General features: G+C 36.6%; 2 protein-coding genes across 8 annotated transcripts; one reads left to right on the forward strand and one right to left on the reverse strand.

Annotated features, from left to right (window-relative positions):
* Window positions 1–5,990: 5,990 nt before the first annotated feature.
* LOC121967712 (flowering-promoting factor 1-like protein 3) lies at window positions 5,991–6,332 on the forward strand. Its single transcript, XM_042518110.1, has one exon. The coding sequence runs from the start codon at window positions 5,991–5,993 to the stop codon at window positions 6,330–6,332; it is 342 nt and encodes a 113-aa protein (XP_042374044.1).
* Window positions 6,333–7,020: 688 nt separating this feature from the next.
* LOC121967710 lies at window positions 7,021–14,380 on the reverse strand. Of its 7 annotated transcripts, none has more exons than XM_042518105.1 (4): window positions 12,143–14,380; window positions 9,302–9,349; window positions 7,548–9,218; window positions 7,021–7,321 (listed from the first exon to the last, which is right to left on the reverse strand). In XM_042518105.1, exon 1 carries the CDS (start codon window positions 13,667–13,669, stop codon window positions 12,452–12,454), a length of 1,218 nt encoding a protein of 405 aa, XP_042374039.1. In that variant the 5' UTR covers window positions 13,670–14,380; the 3' UTR covers window positions 7,021–7,321; window positions 7,548–9,218; window positions 9,302–9,349; window positions 12,143–12,451. The 7 variants fall into 7 exon arrangements, with proteins under 7 accessions (XP_042374039.1, XP_042374041.1, XP_042374040.1 ...); XM_042518107.1 differs by having other exon boundaries at window positions 9,302–13,920; window positions 14,180–14,371; XM_042518106.1 differs by having other exon boundaries at window positions 9,302–9,385; window positions 12,143–14,371.
* Between the last annotated feature and the right edge of the window lie 623 nt (window positions 14,381–15,003).

Consider the following 15,003-nt stretch of genomic DNA (forward strand, 5'->3'; position numbering starts at 1 on the left):
TTAGTGTTGCTTTATTTTAGAGTTGAAAGTTTGAGGAGGGTATAATTTTTTATTGCAGACAATTCACCCCCCTCTTACCGGTCCCCGCTGCACCAACAAGTCCATCTTTGAAATTTTAATTTTTCTAATGATATAACTTATATTTTACATATTGAGAAAAAGTTGCAAGAATTTTTGAGCTCAAAATCTATTGTTTAAGCATTTTTTTTTAAAAAAAATGCATCTTTCTATAGAAAATAATTTATTACTATTTATATTGATTTCTTTTATTCATAAAAATTTTATCACTATTTTAGATATGTCTGCTTAACCGTTTCAAAATTTTTTAGAATTTTTCAACAATTAAATATAATTTTAAAATTATTTTTTCTAAAATTGATTTATAAATTACAAAAATTTAGATTTTTGAAATATAAACTTGATAATCTCTCTAAATGTTAGTCACTATTTTTGTATCCCTTAATTTATTTCAAATTTATTTTCAGAGAATACCTCTATTTTTAATATGATCAAAGGAGGAGAATTATAAATTAAGTCTAGGGGGAGGTACAATTTTTTTTACATTGCATAATATGTTTATTAATTACAGTTTATTAATATGTTATTTTACTATTTTTTTGTTTTATTTTTCCCTAACTAAACTTGGGTTACTGACATCTGGGTTACTCCCATCAAATAGGAAAAGATTGTAAGCACCCCATAGTAGTTTTAGTGTGATCAACCAAATTAAATTAGGTCTTGTTAGGTTTGAGTCTTGTGTCTAAGTGTGCAAGAGCTTAGAAACACAAGAAGTCGAGCGAAAGACTCAGTTAGCGAAAAGGGTGATATGGGAAGGAAGCCAATGGGCCCGGTGCATCCGAGGAACGAGGTGCTGCAGAATAGTACACCTGGTGGATGAGAAGGATGTACATGACATTCGAGGGGCGAGAAGCTGGGAAGAAAGCCTACTCGAGGAGAAGGTTGAAGTTGGATTTGGGTGGACTCGACTCCGATTAACCAGAGCATCACTCATGCGAAGAAAATCAGCTAAGAAGTCGATCTGCCTCAGGGAATGCACCTTCCATGAACAATGTTGAAGGCACCTTCCAGTTTATTGAAGGCCCCTTCCAGTGACCATTAGTCGAAGATAAAATTTTATCTTTGGCAATAAAACTTCTTTGATTGAAGGCACCTTGAACCCTATTGAAGGTGTCTTCCAACTTCAGGTAGAGTTTTCCAAGGACTACAAAAAGACCCTTGGAGCTAGAAAATAAATAACAACTCAAGTATTCATTTCTTAGTTTATTTCTGAGCTTTCAAAAAGTGTAAGAGGCATCTCCGCCTTCAATGAAGGTAATTTTTTTAGTGCTTTAATCTTCCTTGGATTAACAACCATCTAAATTATAACCAAGTAAATTTTGGCCTTCTTACTTATTTCTTTTTAAGTTGTTTAGTTTATTTTTGCTTTAATTTAATTATGCTTTCTAACAAAGTTGAAAGATCGAAAAAGGGTTATTTTTATTTTACAAGCAATTCACCCCCCTCCTGCTGGCTGCATCGGGACCAACACTAAGATATTGAAAACCGAGTCCAGAGAGATTCGATCAGTACTTTGAGTCGATCGTACATATGCTTGAAGACTTGCCCCTGAAGTGAGAACCTGAGATCTAGAAGTTTGGCTAAGTTTATAAGAAGAATTGCTTTTCTATATGTACAAGTGGTTGGCATGCTGAGTTGTATAAACCTGACCAGAGTTATTACCGACTGGCTATATGAAGGAGGACTGACATGTGAGAAAGCCCATAGGATCGACCGATAATGGTGTCAACCAGTCATATGCTGAAAGACTTGTACTGAGTGGGAAGCTGGGTCCCCTTACTCCAGCTAGACGTATGACCGGCCAGATCTATGGTAGGTCAAATATCCTTTAATCTTGATTAGTTATCAAATGATCAGATATATTATAGATGTCTTAACATAGAAATGGAGCACTAAGTACCCTAGGTCCGACTGGCTCATAGGTCAACCATCCTTGTAGTAAAGGCCTTAACGCTGGGTGAAAAGCAAAGCCCCGTGGAGAATGACACACTGGCTACCACGCCTCCTTAACTTTGACTGTCATACCACCTTGACTTTGACTGGCACGTCATACATAGGTTCGCCCTTAACATCCCGTATCATTACTAAAACTTAAGTGTCATAAAAAAATAAACTATAAGGGCATTTATGTATGCCCTTAAAGACCATTATTCTTGTAGTGAGTGTTGTCTTTGACAAAAAAAAAATACTAATAGATAATAGTTATTTGAAAAGGTATTGTCTTTTATAAGAAAAACAACATAGACAACGATTTTCACTAAAAGTGTTGTAAAAAAAAAGACAATGCTTTTTAGAAAAAAACATTATCTTTTAAGTATCGTGTATGAGTTTTTTTTTCTTGTAGTGGTTTAAGTTTAGCATGGTTTATTTTTTATGAACTTGAGCTTGGTTCAAACTTAATTTGAGCTTGGTTCATTTAGATATTATCGAGCTCTCAATTCAAGCTTAGCTTGAGCTTAGTTTGTTTAAATGTTATCAAGCTCTCAATTCAAAATTATTTGATTATTTAAAATTTTTACTTGTTTGGTTCGTTATTGAGTTTGATAATTTAAACTTATTTATTCATTTTAAAGGTTTTTTTTATTAATTTAGTATTTTGATAAGAGTTTTATTAATGACATGGTTTACAAATATTGTTCATGAACGTTGTTCACGAATGTTGTTCATGAACATTAATGAGTTGAACACATATGTGTCCAAGCTTGTTTATTTAGCTTAATGAGTTGTTCAAGTTTGTTAATTTAATTTAATTGATATTGTGTGTATTGAACGAACATAAATAAATTTTCTTACCAAGTCAAATATCAAATTTATTCACGAACGTACAGTTCATTTACAACCCTATTTTCAAGTAGTCTTTTAAGAATTTTACCAAACTCTAGAAGATTGTAGAAAGATCTAGAGAATTCTAGATCCTTCCATAGGCATATGCACTCCATGTGTTTTTGTTTTGGCATGAAACACTAAATACTAGCTGAATTGCTGCCGATTAGTTATCGCAAAAATTCCACTGGCTACTCACGTGGCTTGATCAAGTCTTCCATCAGTTGCATTATTTAAGTGGTTTCTTGGGCTGCCACACTCTACTTTTCTAGTGGATATAAGGACTTACGGGTTGTCTCTCGTTGCACCACAATATTATTCCTGATATAATTTAAAGATTAGATCACCTCGTGTCATGATCACCAACGTAACATAATCGACATTACAGTAGCCAAATCATCTAGTATTCAAGTTTCTTTTGGTTCAAAAAAGACTTGAGGAAGTAATTAAGGTGCATGGCAAGTAGAGAGAAGCTTATTACTGATGAGCTTTCATATAGTGTCGAATGGAAATCATCTCTTGTTCTGGAAGCCGGAAGGGGTCGAGCTAGCAGCCAATTAGAATATTCTTGCCTCTTGATTTAACGTCACATTTCACTGACTGCATGGATGGATGGGCACCACTCCACCTACCCTTTCCCTTTCATTAGCTCCGTCTACTTTTAGTGATCGATCATCTTGGCAAGTTGCTTGCTTTTCTTGATGAATAATTAAGTTGGTGCGGGTTTTCACTGTAAAACAGGCCCTCCGACAAGGAGGAGTATAGCCTCCTATCTTCCTTTCTTTCTATTATCCTTGGGGATGCTTTTAGCTCATAGGGTCCATGCTTGAGGGCGAGCTTTGGGGATCACAGAGGGAGTGGCCAAGGACCGTCATCCATTTGGATTTTAGATTCTTCAATATCTGATATCTCACAGAGGCAATGCTCAATCTCTGCAGTCTCATTCAACAAATTATCCTTGTCTTATATCGGGCCCTTGAACGCTGGAGGTGCCCATTTAAATAGTTGTCACTTTCACATCTCAGTTACCAACTTGGCTTAATTGGGACAAGAATTCATCATTGGAAAGGTATCCACTTGATCCTTGGCAGAATTCCTTCCTTTCCAAATGTATTTACTTCCCAAATTCAAAATTCATCAATCCAAAATAAGTGTAATTTGATATATATATAGCACTTTGGAAATTAAACAGCTAATCACCAATCCAAAATTCATATATAGTTTGATCGCCAATTATTCGATGGATTGACAAGCTTGTAGCAGCAGCCCTGGGACCAGCCATGCATTAGCACTTTTGCCTTAACCCAACATAATTCTTATAAGCTAGGCTCATTATTGAGGCAGCCACAGTCCACACGTTTAGTGAGTGGCGAATCTAAGAAGATAAACAGATCCTGCGTTGTTTAGCATGGAAGGGAGCTGTCAAGACATATATCGTCGTTACTCTCTCTCTCTCTCCTGTCGTGGAGGACCGTAGAAACAAGTATTCGCACGTGTTGTTATGTACTATGTGCAAAATACATCACAGGTTACTTGACTCAATATAAAGAGCCACTATATTTACCTTCATTTCAAATAATTTTAGAGGGATCTCAAACATGATTTATTTCCTTTTACAGAAAACAGACGTGTAGCTGGCCCCGTATAAAAAGATTATCAATCAACTTTTGAGGACCACTATAAGTGAACATGCATGAGCCTTTTCACGTGGCCTAGAGAGATGGAAACGGGACAGCTCCCTCTCTGCACGGGGCTGGTCCACGTGAACAGGGCGTTCGAGGCTTGTGCCCGATGCGTGGGGGGCGGCAGCGGCCGCTACTCCACGGGATTTAGTTATGTCAGCGCAGCTTTAGCTATTGTCACTATAGTCCGATTTTTATTTTTATTTTTTAAAGGAAAAAAAAAGAATATTAAAAGATACACGAAATAGTGAAAGAGATAAGGTATTAAGTATATATCCGATAATTCTTTTTAAAAAAAATTATGCTCAACCAACGGCCGATGACAGAGATATATAACTTAGTTAATTAAATTGGATTATCCAGACACGGTGCTGCACCACATCCACATGTCTCTTGATATATGATCAAGTTTTAATTATAAAGAAAAATGATGCCCCTAAACGATCCCGGACCACTTCGGGTATAATGAGTTTTGATACGAGTGCATATGTAAATTAAATAATTAATATCCTCTGCAAAGGTAATAATAATTAAAGGCAGCACTTTACTTATTTTAAATTTATAAAAGCGCATAGATATTTTTACAGATTTCTCAGAATGCCTTTTCATCCAATCAGCTTTGCCCAATTTATAAAAGCGCATAGATATTAACTAAGTGATTCTAGGGAATTATTCCTCAAACGCAGTTAGTTAAAGTGATTAATCTCTCAGGGACGCGCGCGGCGGCCTTGCTGCAGTCTGGAACAATCTAGAAGCGCTCTCCTCCCTCCCTGCTAAAATCTTGGAGGAAATTTTGCCAATAGATCCTGCAGATTCCCTCTATCTGAGCACGTTGCCCTTTCCCGCCCGATCTTCGCCGTCAAAATTGTTAATTAGACACGCATCAGCCGTCTTCGGGAGCAGCTAGCGTAATCCTTAATCTGTGCACCGGAACAGCGACAGTTTGAATACGAGGCTCCTCGTCCTCACACGCGATAATAAAAGATAAATATGTTCGTCAATTCATTTTAGGTTTAACATGAAAAAGATAAATCATGACGACTGAGACCATTGGTTCATATTCCCAGCTTCAACTTCCTAAAATAGAAATTTTCTTCTGCAGGCTCAAAATCAGCCCTCGATAATTTAATTCAAATTGTGCGAATGGAAGCAAGAGGTCCGCATTCCAACTGCAGGGCCCCACCCTACAAATGTGAACCTGCCACGGAATCCTCTTGGGGCCCACCTTAGCCACACAGCTTCCTGCTCACGCTAGTTAATCACTGCCTTAGTCACGTGCACGCCCACCGGTATATATAATAAACGGAAACGCCTCCTGATCCAGTATCACCACTCCCACTGAGCTTTCCGGCGATCGATCGATCGATCGATCGGTCGGTAGTAGAGTGATCATCTGCATCGGTCGTTATGTCGGGAGTGTGGGTGTTCAAGAACGGGGTGGTGCGGCTGGAGAACCCCGGGGGCAGTGGAGAGGGAAGCAGCGGAGGAGGAGGAGGCAGCAGTCGGCGGCGGAAGGTGTTGGTCCACCTGCCGACGGAGGAGGTGATTTCGTCGCACGAGGTTCTGGAGAGGTATCTGAGGGAGCTCGGGTGGGAGCACTACCCCAGCACGCCCGAACTCATCCAGTACCACCGGCGCTCCTCCGTCCACCTCATCTCCCTCCCCAGGGACTTCTCCCGCGTCTCCTCCGTCCACATGTACGACATTGTCGTCAAGTGCAGGAACGTCTTCGAGGTGCGTGATGCATGAGAGCCTGCAGGGCTACTTATCGATTACTTTCCCAGTAAAGGTTATTTTGTACATTAGCTGTGCTCGATCGATCTCTGAATTAACTACTCTTGTAGTCTAGCTAGTTCGAGTGCTTTAATGGAGATGATCGATTGCTTCAATGGTACAGTGTTGGTTGGCCGTTTAACATCTCAATATATTAGTCCGTTTGCCACAGGACAACTAAGAAGACTACCCTCTAATAGTTGAGTTATCCCGCTAATGGTTAGATTTCAATTCCTAGTTATGCTCGTTTTAAATCTTATGTGTTAATTTATTACCAGAGGGATAATTATATGCCATGTAGTTATTATACATATATAAATGTTAAATATATGATCAGTAATTGTTTAGTGTAATGGTTAGTGACTAAATATAAATATAAATATGAAAGACTTTTAGCTAAAAGTAAAGTTTAAACTTGTTTAATTAATAACATCGTTAGGAGGATGCCTAATATAATATATTATGTATTATCCAATATAATCCTTTTGTCTTCCATGCATGATATCTCAAGTTGCCACTTCTTCCATGTCAACAATAACACAATTAATTCTAGAGTTTGAATTAAATTCCTTTCGTTTCTTGAAAAAAAAATCATAATTTTGTGTGAGTTTACAGGGAAAAAAATATATATCTGAGTTAAAAATCTAGAATTTCCAAAAGAAAATAAAATCCAACAAAAAATTAGCCATTGGGATTTAGTCAATAAATGTTAAGCTACAAAACATTACGAGTGTAAAAGGTGTGCAATAACTTAGACATAATAAGCATTTATGTTCCTGACAACAAATTGTTATCTAAAGTAAAGTTGACATCATTTTGAAAGGGGAGGCCGCTTTCACAAACGTGCCGTTTTGAACACTCTCCTCTATCTCTGTTCTTGCCTCTACGGCTCTCTACATTGTTGTGTGCTGTAGCGATGGTCGCCTTGACAGAGGAGACATCACGCAACAGTCCTTCTCCACGACCTGCAAATTAAGTCTTTGTCTGTTACTTTGATAGGGAGGATCAAGTGATGAACAGTGGTACTTTATGATGATCGATGAGTGCCAAAATGAAGTAAAGTGTGTCATTTATTTACATTCAAATATGCCCTCTAATATCGACTGAATTCTAAAATTATAGACTACTGGAAAACCTGTAACAGAATATAAAGTAAAAAAGAAAAATGTTAAAGAGTGGCATTTCGAATACCCAAAGTCACGCCAGAATGAGCCGCCCACACTGTCCGAATGGAATGTAAAACGGCATCGAGAGATATCTGCAAGTTTCAAGAAATAGCAGCTCGTCTCCGGCTATGAAAACATCATACCTTCAAGTTACGAGAAATGGCGGCGGCACCTCCTGATGTTGGGATCCAACATGAAAACCATCCACACCCATACTTTTGCCAGTAGCAGGAGCCGACTTATCATCTGCTTCAAGTAGTCACAACTTGCCGAGGAAATAAATAGTTAGCATGTGTCACACTATCTCAGGCTATTATAATTTCTGATGATATTATTACATAAATTTAACCATAAAAGTTCTTTCAAGTTTAACTTGTTGATTATTAGATTATACAACTATTAGTAAAAATAACTAATTTTTTGATACCCATATCACATTTCTCAAACTCTCTGCCATATTTTATCTTTTTTTCTTTTCATATGCGTTTTTCTTTGAAAAAGTAGACAATTCTACCAAGCCTAAAACACTCAGACAAAGTAGATCATTTTAAATTAAATAAAATGTTATCATTTGGTCTGGTTCTCTTATGAGTTGATTTATTTTTATTTGCACAATTCTCCTACTTTGGACCATTTTCTTACTAAAACAATTAGTATTACGGATAATGTCGACCCATATGGTTCATCTAAAGCTAATGCATGCTTCTAAGTTGTATTGCAGACCTCGTCAAAATTCTCTAACTGTTCCTACAAGCATAAATTTCTCAAATTGAGCTATGTCATACAGTCAAATGAGTCTTCTGTATACTTGATAGACTATGGATCTAGTTTACCATTAAATCTAGGAACTTTGGGTCCAACAATATGCTTTCTGATCTCCTCAAAATTATTAAGTCTTCTATAATATTGCCCCATAATTTTGTTATAATGTCTAGAGAATTTACATGAAGTTTTTCTAAGACTATTGCTCAATCGTGATTCAAAATGTGCATTAGGGGTACGTGATGTTCTTGTTAGCTTTGACACCAGTGGTGGTGTAACTTGTGAAGACTCTTTCTAACAAACCTTCTGGTGGCAAAAGACAAATACGCTCGTCCCCCAGCGCCCCCGCCAACCCGTCCCAAGGCCAACACGGAGGAGGTAAATCACGGACGGCTACTAGCCTTTGGAATAGTGACTAATTATATCATCTAATTAAAGCTAACAAACCTTCTAATTTTATTGGTGGTATTATTTCCTCATGATATTTAATATAGACGAAATATTAATAAAAATTAAAGAAATTATAAGAATACTTTTACTGAAAAATAGAGCACAAAATGATATTGTTCAACTGTGATGCAACTAAGAGAGCTAATATGATTATTTGAGCTAAGATAACATGAAAGGTTTTTCTTGTGAACAAGTAATTAAATTAAAGAAGCAAAATTAAACAAAAGTAACTTGCTTAAGAGGTTGTGAATATACACTGGGTTGACGCTAGCTGGTGATGAAATTGCCTCAAGTACGATGCTTGATGAATTTGACAAAATTTGCATTTGTAGGTTAGTTCATTTTGACTACTCTTCATGTGCTGCCACATTGAATGGCGGATGGTGGTCAGGCCTACCTTCTGCTCATTGTTGGTTAAGTGGCTGGTGGAAGCCAAAGAGTGGTATTTGTTGTTACATCAAAGAGCTGGATGCACCAATGGAGGCTGAAAAACAAAAGGGCAAGAAGGCTATTAACCTTCAATATGAAGTATAAAACAAGAGATAGATCTTTGAAAACATTTGTTACCTTTCTGATGAGAAAGTCTCATTGGAGCATTAAGAGTTATCCACCAGACTGCAGATTGATGGAGAGCAAATTCTCCGTCAAGACCTAACTTTGAAGACAAACTTCAATGGGAAATAAAACAAGGAAAATATATATACCTCCTGATTATTTGAATTCAGGAAGCATTAGCAGGTCAAGAAAAATAATCTATCATGGTATAATGTTTCAGTTACACCATTTTATCACAAAAAAACGCCAAGAAATGAATCTAGGAAAAAGGAAAAAAAAAAGTTTCGAGGAAAGAGAACATTTAAATAGTTTACAAACTTGTTCATAATTGCAACATGTTAAATACAAGCAGACATGGAGCATTGAATAGTACAGCTTTTCCAACAGAATAAAATGGTATTTTATCAGATGTCGTACATAAACATTTAGCAACTAAATGACCTAATTAAACACTGCTGCAGATACTTACTCTAACTAGTCCCATGAAACTGCAAGAAATGAATCTTAAAGAAACAAAACATGATTTCAGAGAAAATTAACATGCTAATAGAAGAAACATGTTAGATCGAAGCAGATATTTTACATCGAATGGAAAATAAGCTTTTCAGAAAAAATAGAAGTGGAATTTTATGATGTCAGCATAAGTATATAGAACATTTAGCATAAAAAAGAATCAATCAAACAATGCTATACATAAATCTGGAAATCCTGCGTAGTTGTAAGAAGACCAATTATGCTGTTTAAGCTACAAAACTGTGTAATAGCACCTAAAATTGAGAAACAATGTTAATGGACATGGTGAATGAAAAAAACTTGTTTGCACTTTCAGAGTAGCTATCCATGGTGGAAAAGCATATTGGATAGGTAACTCATCACAATCGAAACAACAACCAAAAACAATGTCCAAAAGATTCTGTTGCCAGATCAATCCCAATATTATTAACCACTTTTAACTCTGCCTAAATGAAATAAGGATCTTTCCAAGATGCACACAATTCTACACCGTGGAATCCCCTTTCCTATCACCCAACTGGTTCATTCCCCTTTTCTTCTGATTTCACATCTGGACCAACAGAAAGATTGCCATTATCCTAATTTGACCGTGCATGTCAGAAGGACAAAAGACTCCCATTTGTCACAACCTTTGTGCTTCATCTTCCTAACATTCATATTAGAGGGCAATGGCAACTGTATCTGAAAACAGTTTGCGAATAATCAGGTGAAGGTATTAATTTTAGACATTTCTTTGCAGTGAAAACCATGAGATACATTATCTATTTATCTCTAAGTGTAAGGGAGGGCATGACGACTCGAGTCGGGTTTTAAGAATATCCAACAACTGATTTCATATGGGTATTCAAAGATCCCTGAACTTGAATCAGACCTAATTATATCAAAAATCATAAAACCCAAAATTTTTTAGTTGGTTCTTTTGTATGGGTCAGCTTTCCAGTTTCCTTTTTTTTAATGAAATTTTTAGATCTTATAAGTAGTAACTATATAGTGTACAAGTATATAAAACCTAACTGGGGAGCTTAGCAGCAACAAAAAGAAGGATTAGAAGGAAGAACGAGTATCGAAAGTAGACATGTTAAAGCCTAAAGGGAGTAAGAACTGAGAAGGATAGACTCCAAGCTGTATCCTTTGACATTCAAGAGATGGTTTGTAGAAATCAACCAATATAAAGTTGGAAGAATTTCTGAGTCACACCTCTTAATTTGTAAACTGATGGCATTCTCCAGTGATAATGCATATGCTAACAAACCACAGCAAAACTTGGGTGAATGGATAAAGACAAGATTTTACATAGCATGCAAAAGAAGCTTAATCTATTTAGTTAGTTAAGATTTATCGAAGAGATCATTGTTCTAGGTAAGTCAGCTATTGCGAAGTGGAGGTGAACAGAAAGAAGATTGACACTCTTTTAAGATTTGCATTGTGTTCAAACATGAAACCTGAATTACTAAATTGCTATATATTAAAACACTAAATGTTTCCATACAAACAAAAGTAGAGTGCCTGACTTAACCTAAATAAGCTATCTAAGCTTGTTGGATAGACAAAGAGAACCTTGCAGCACATAGAGAATCAAATTGCAAGAGGTCAGATGTTGAAGTTGACTCTGGATCGGTTCCTACTGTAATGAGAAATCGAGAACTTAGCTAGTAAAATCTATGATACTATTTGGTAGCATAAGAAAGTGTCATATAGCATGTATCAGAAAGAAAATTGTAGCTGATGGGAGCTTATTAAAAGGACTTCCCTTGGAAACATCAATTTGGTAGCATAAGAAAGTGTCATATAGCATGTATCAGAAAGAAAATTGTAGCTGATGGGAGCTTATTAAAAGGACTTCCCTTGGAAACATCAATTTACTGGTGCTGCAGCAAAATTATTTGCTTTTCCAGGAGTGATATGACCAGCTGAATAAACTTTTTCTTTGTAATAGCAAGATATGAAACAGTTACTCAAACCACAGTTGCAACTTAATTCAGTGACAGCAACTTATATTGAAGCAACAAGAACATAAGTAATGAAAATTTGAAGTAATCAAGAAAAGTTCTATTAGCAAATGGTGATTATGCTCACATAGCTACAATAAATAACTACCATAAGAAATGCACATGAACATGGGAATTAACCATCAAACTCAGGACTAGAGTGATAAATCCAACATCAATCAAATGATAATTCAAAATTTGAAAAAAAAAATAATAATAACCAATTTGATAATAAAATATTTTTGAGCTAGTAAGCTTACAAAAAATGATTGTATAAAATTCAGAAAAAAAAGATGTTACAGCAGAACCCTCTTCAGAGTTTTCAATGATGTTTATTATATGAACTGGATACCTTGTTTGTGCTACTGTCAAAAGGTTATGCCATCAAGGATGATGAACTAAAAAAATAAGCCAATCAGAGATCCATCCCTTGGAACAGGCTGCATAAAGAATGTGTTATTATTTCAAGTTCTCCATAGAAGGATCTTGCAGAATTCTTCTTGTCAGATCCCCATGAAGCCTAGCTACAAGGCATAGATTTTAACTGAGTAGCTTGAATTGGCAAATTACAGTCCCGGATAGACTGTCTTAGCAGTTGAGCACAACCAGAAGTAAATACTTTGGCAGAACACAGAATATATATGCATTCCTTCTACTCAAATTAACGAAGACAAAATTTCTCAAGGAGCAAGGGCCAATCCTCCCCAAGTAGTTGTGGGTTTAGCTCCATCACTACCTTAAAGTCCAGCATATTCAACACATGTTTGCCTTCTGAAGCCCCAATGCTACCTTGTACTTGGGTGTTATTTCCTACCCGACCACTAGAATAAGACATTGAATGAGGAGGCAGATTGTGAATTTGCTGCTTTACAGGTAAATGACTATTTCTTTCTCCTACTAGCTCAACGCATGACCTAATCAGCCGCTTCAAATATGCATCCAATGCCATATTCAACAAGTTGGCACAGTCCAGTGTGACTCCTTCCAAGCCCTGTGCCTGAGTTATTTTCTCAATTCTCTTCTTCAATGCCTCAGTTGGATACAGTGCACTATAATCATAACTACTACGAAAGCTATTACACGTACCACTACCTGATGAAAACCGTGACCTTTTAGCCCCACCAATCCTTTCTGAACATAAATGAATTCCAAGTGGAGCTTGAATTGGCGCCTTAAAAAAATCCATATCAATTCTGTAGTTCTTGCCATGTTTATGTACCAAGGGAACTACTCCAGCAATAAACTTACTGTCTAAGGAAACCTGTTTCCTTAGAGATGTTTGTTGGATTCTTGCTCTCTTTGGTGGAAGCTCATAAGCCCCACAATATCGCTTCTGCATTGATCCTTTTGAATCGCCATTCTCACTGAAAACCGCGACATCCGAGATTTCCACCATCCCATTTTGTCCAAGGTTACTGGAGTGATCTTTGATCCAATAATTTTCGGTTCCATGATTGATCTTGTGGGGCAATTTCTGCAACATATCACAATCAAACGCAGTTTGCCGCTTTGCATTTGGATCTTGTGAAAAAGCAAGTATATCATCTACTTGAGATGATTTCTTCATTAACAAAATTTGTGGGAACTTATCATAACTACGTTCTTTGGCATGACAGGCATTGTGAAAGATCAAACGAATTAACTGATTGTGCAAAGGGATATTCTCATGGCCAAGTGTCAAAATGCAAAGCTTGTTAAACTCTTGCTTGCTCAGCTTTTGTAACAGAAAATGATTCAAATAGCTGAAGTACTGTTGCGCCTGCTCCTGACCAAGCCGCTTGAATATCTGCGATTTCAGGTCACCAAGATTACTCGAATGCCTCGGCACTGGTGCTGCCATCAGCGGTATCTGCGGCTGCAGCATTGGAGGCTGCGGCATCTTCAAAAGGTTCCTTAGAATAAGAACCAAGTCGAGTAGATCAAACCCTCGTTGACAGCTCTTAAATCTATCTAGATTTGAATAAGGACTAGGATTTGAACCTTCTCTTACTTGCAACCAGAGCTTCACATAATTCCAAACTATTCAGAGACAGCAAAGAAAGCACACATGTCATTTTCCACGACCAATACCCTCAGGAAAACTGGAAAAGTAAGCCTCCGCGCCAAAGATGCAATCTTGAAAACAGATTTCTAACGACAACCCAAAACAAAGGGAAATAATTAGAATACAGAACCATAAGGAAACATCTAACTTTCAATGTTTCCGTTGCTCAATCCTCTCTCCGATCTGCGATCTAGGAACTCGCAATTTAGCAAAGCGGATCGCACCAGACCCGCGACGAATCCAAGCAACACGGATCAATAAAACAGAGAGCGACGGAGAAGAGATGCCAATCATAACGGAAAGGTCGACGGCGAAGCAGAAAGAGAACGGGAGGTTGGTGCTGACCTTGGAGCAGCGGGAGCCGGCTTGATTCGGGCAGAAGCAGAAAGCTTTAACCTTTACTCCTCTCCCTCAAGTTCCTATCTCTTCCTCTTCTTCGACTACTCCACTGTACTTCACGTTGAGCTGGGACAGATCGAGCAAAATAGTGCTTTTTGTTCTCTCGTCTACTGCAACCTTCGCTCACTTATTGGAGTTTTCTTTTCTCATTTTTCCTAATTTTGCTTTTCTGAATAACCTAATTTGGGAGTAAATATTATGATGTAATCGAGCTTAGCCCGGCTAAATTCTTGAATATTTAAACTTGACTTGTTTATAATTAAGTCGAGTTCAAATTTTATTTAACGAATATATTCATGACTCACAAGTTCATTCGAACTTTTATCAAGCCTAAACGAGTTTAATAAATATAAATTATAATTTTAAATATTCATTAAAAATTAAATTATATATTTAAAGAAAATTATAATATTCTTATTAAAATTTATAATTTTATTCTAATAAATAAATTTAATATATTTATCTATATTTTTCATAAGTAGAGTATAAAATTTATAAATTCAATATCAAAATTATTATTTTTTTATTTAAAAATTGATTCATGAGCTTTAATGAACGTGTTCACGAGCTAACGAACCGAGCATTACAAATTTTGAGCTTGATTTGTTTATCTTAATGAGCCTCATTAAACGAGCTCAAATGAGCTTTTATCAAATCGAGTTTCGAATAGTTCACGAGCGGCTTGATTCATTTATACCCCTATCAAATATCATGGAAAATGAAAATAAATAATTTAAACATTTCATAATTACTTTTTTTTCAATGCCAGG

The sequence above is a fragment of the Zingiber officinale genome, chromosome 3B, assembly GCF_018446385.1.
Source record: "Zingiber officinale cultivar Zhangliang chromosome 3B, Zo_v1.1, whole genome shotgun sequence".
Taxonomy (NCBI): Eukaryota; Viridiplantae; Streptophyta; class Magnoliopsida; order Zingiberales; family Zingiberaceae; genus Zingiber; species Zingiber officinale.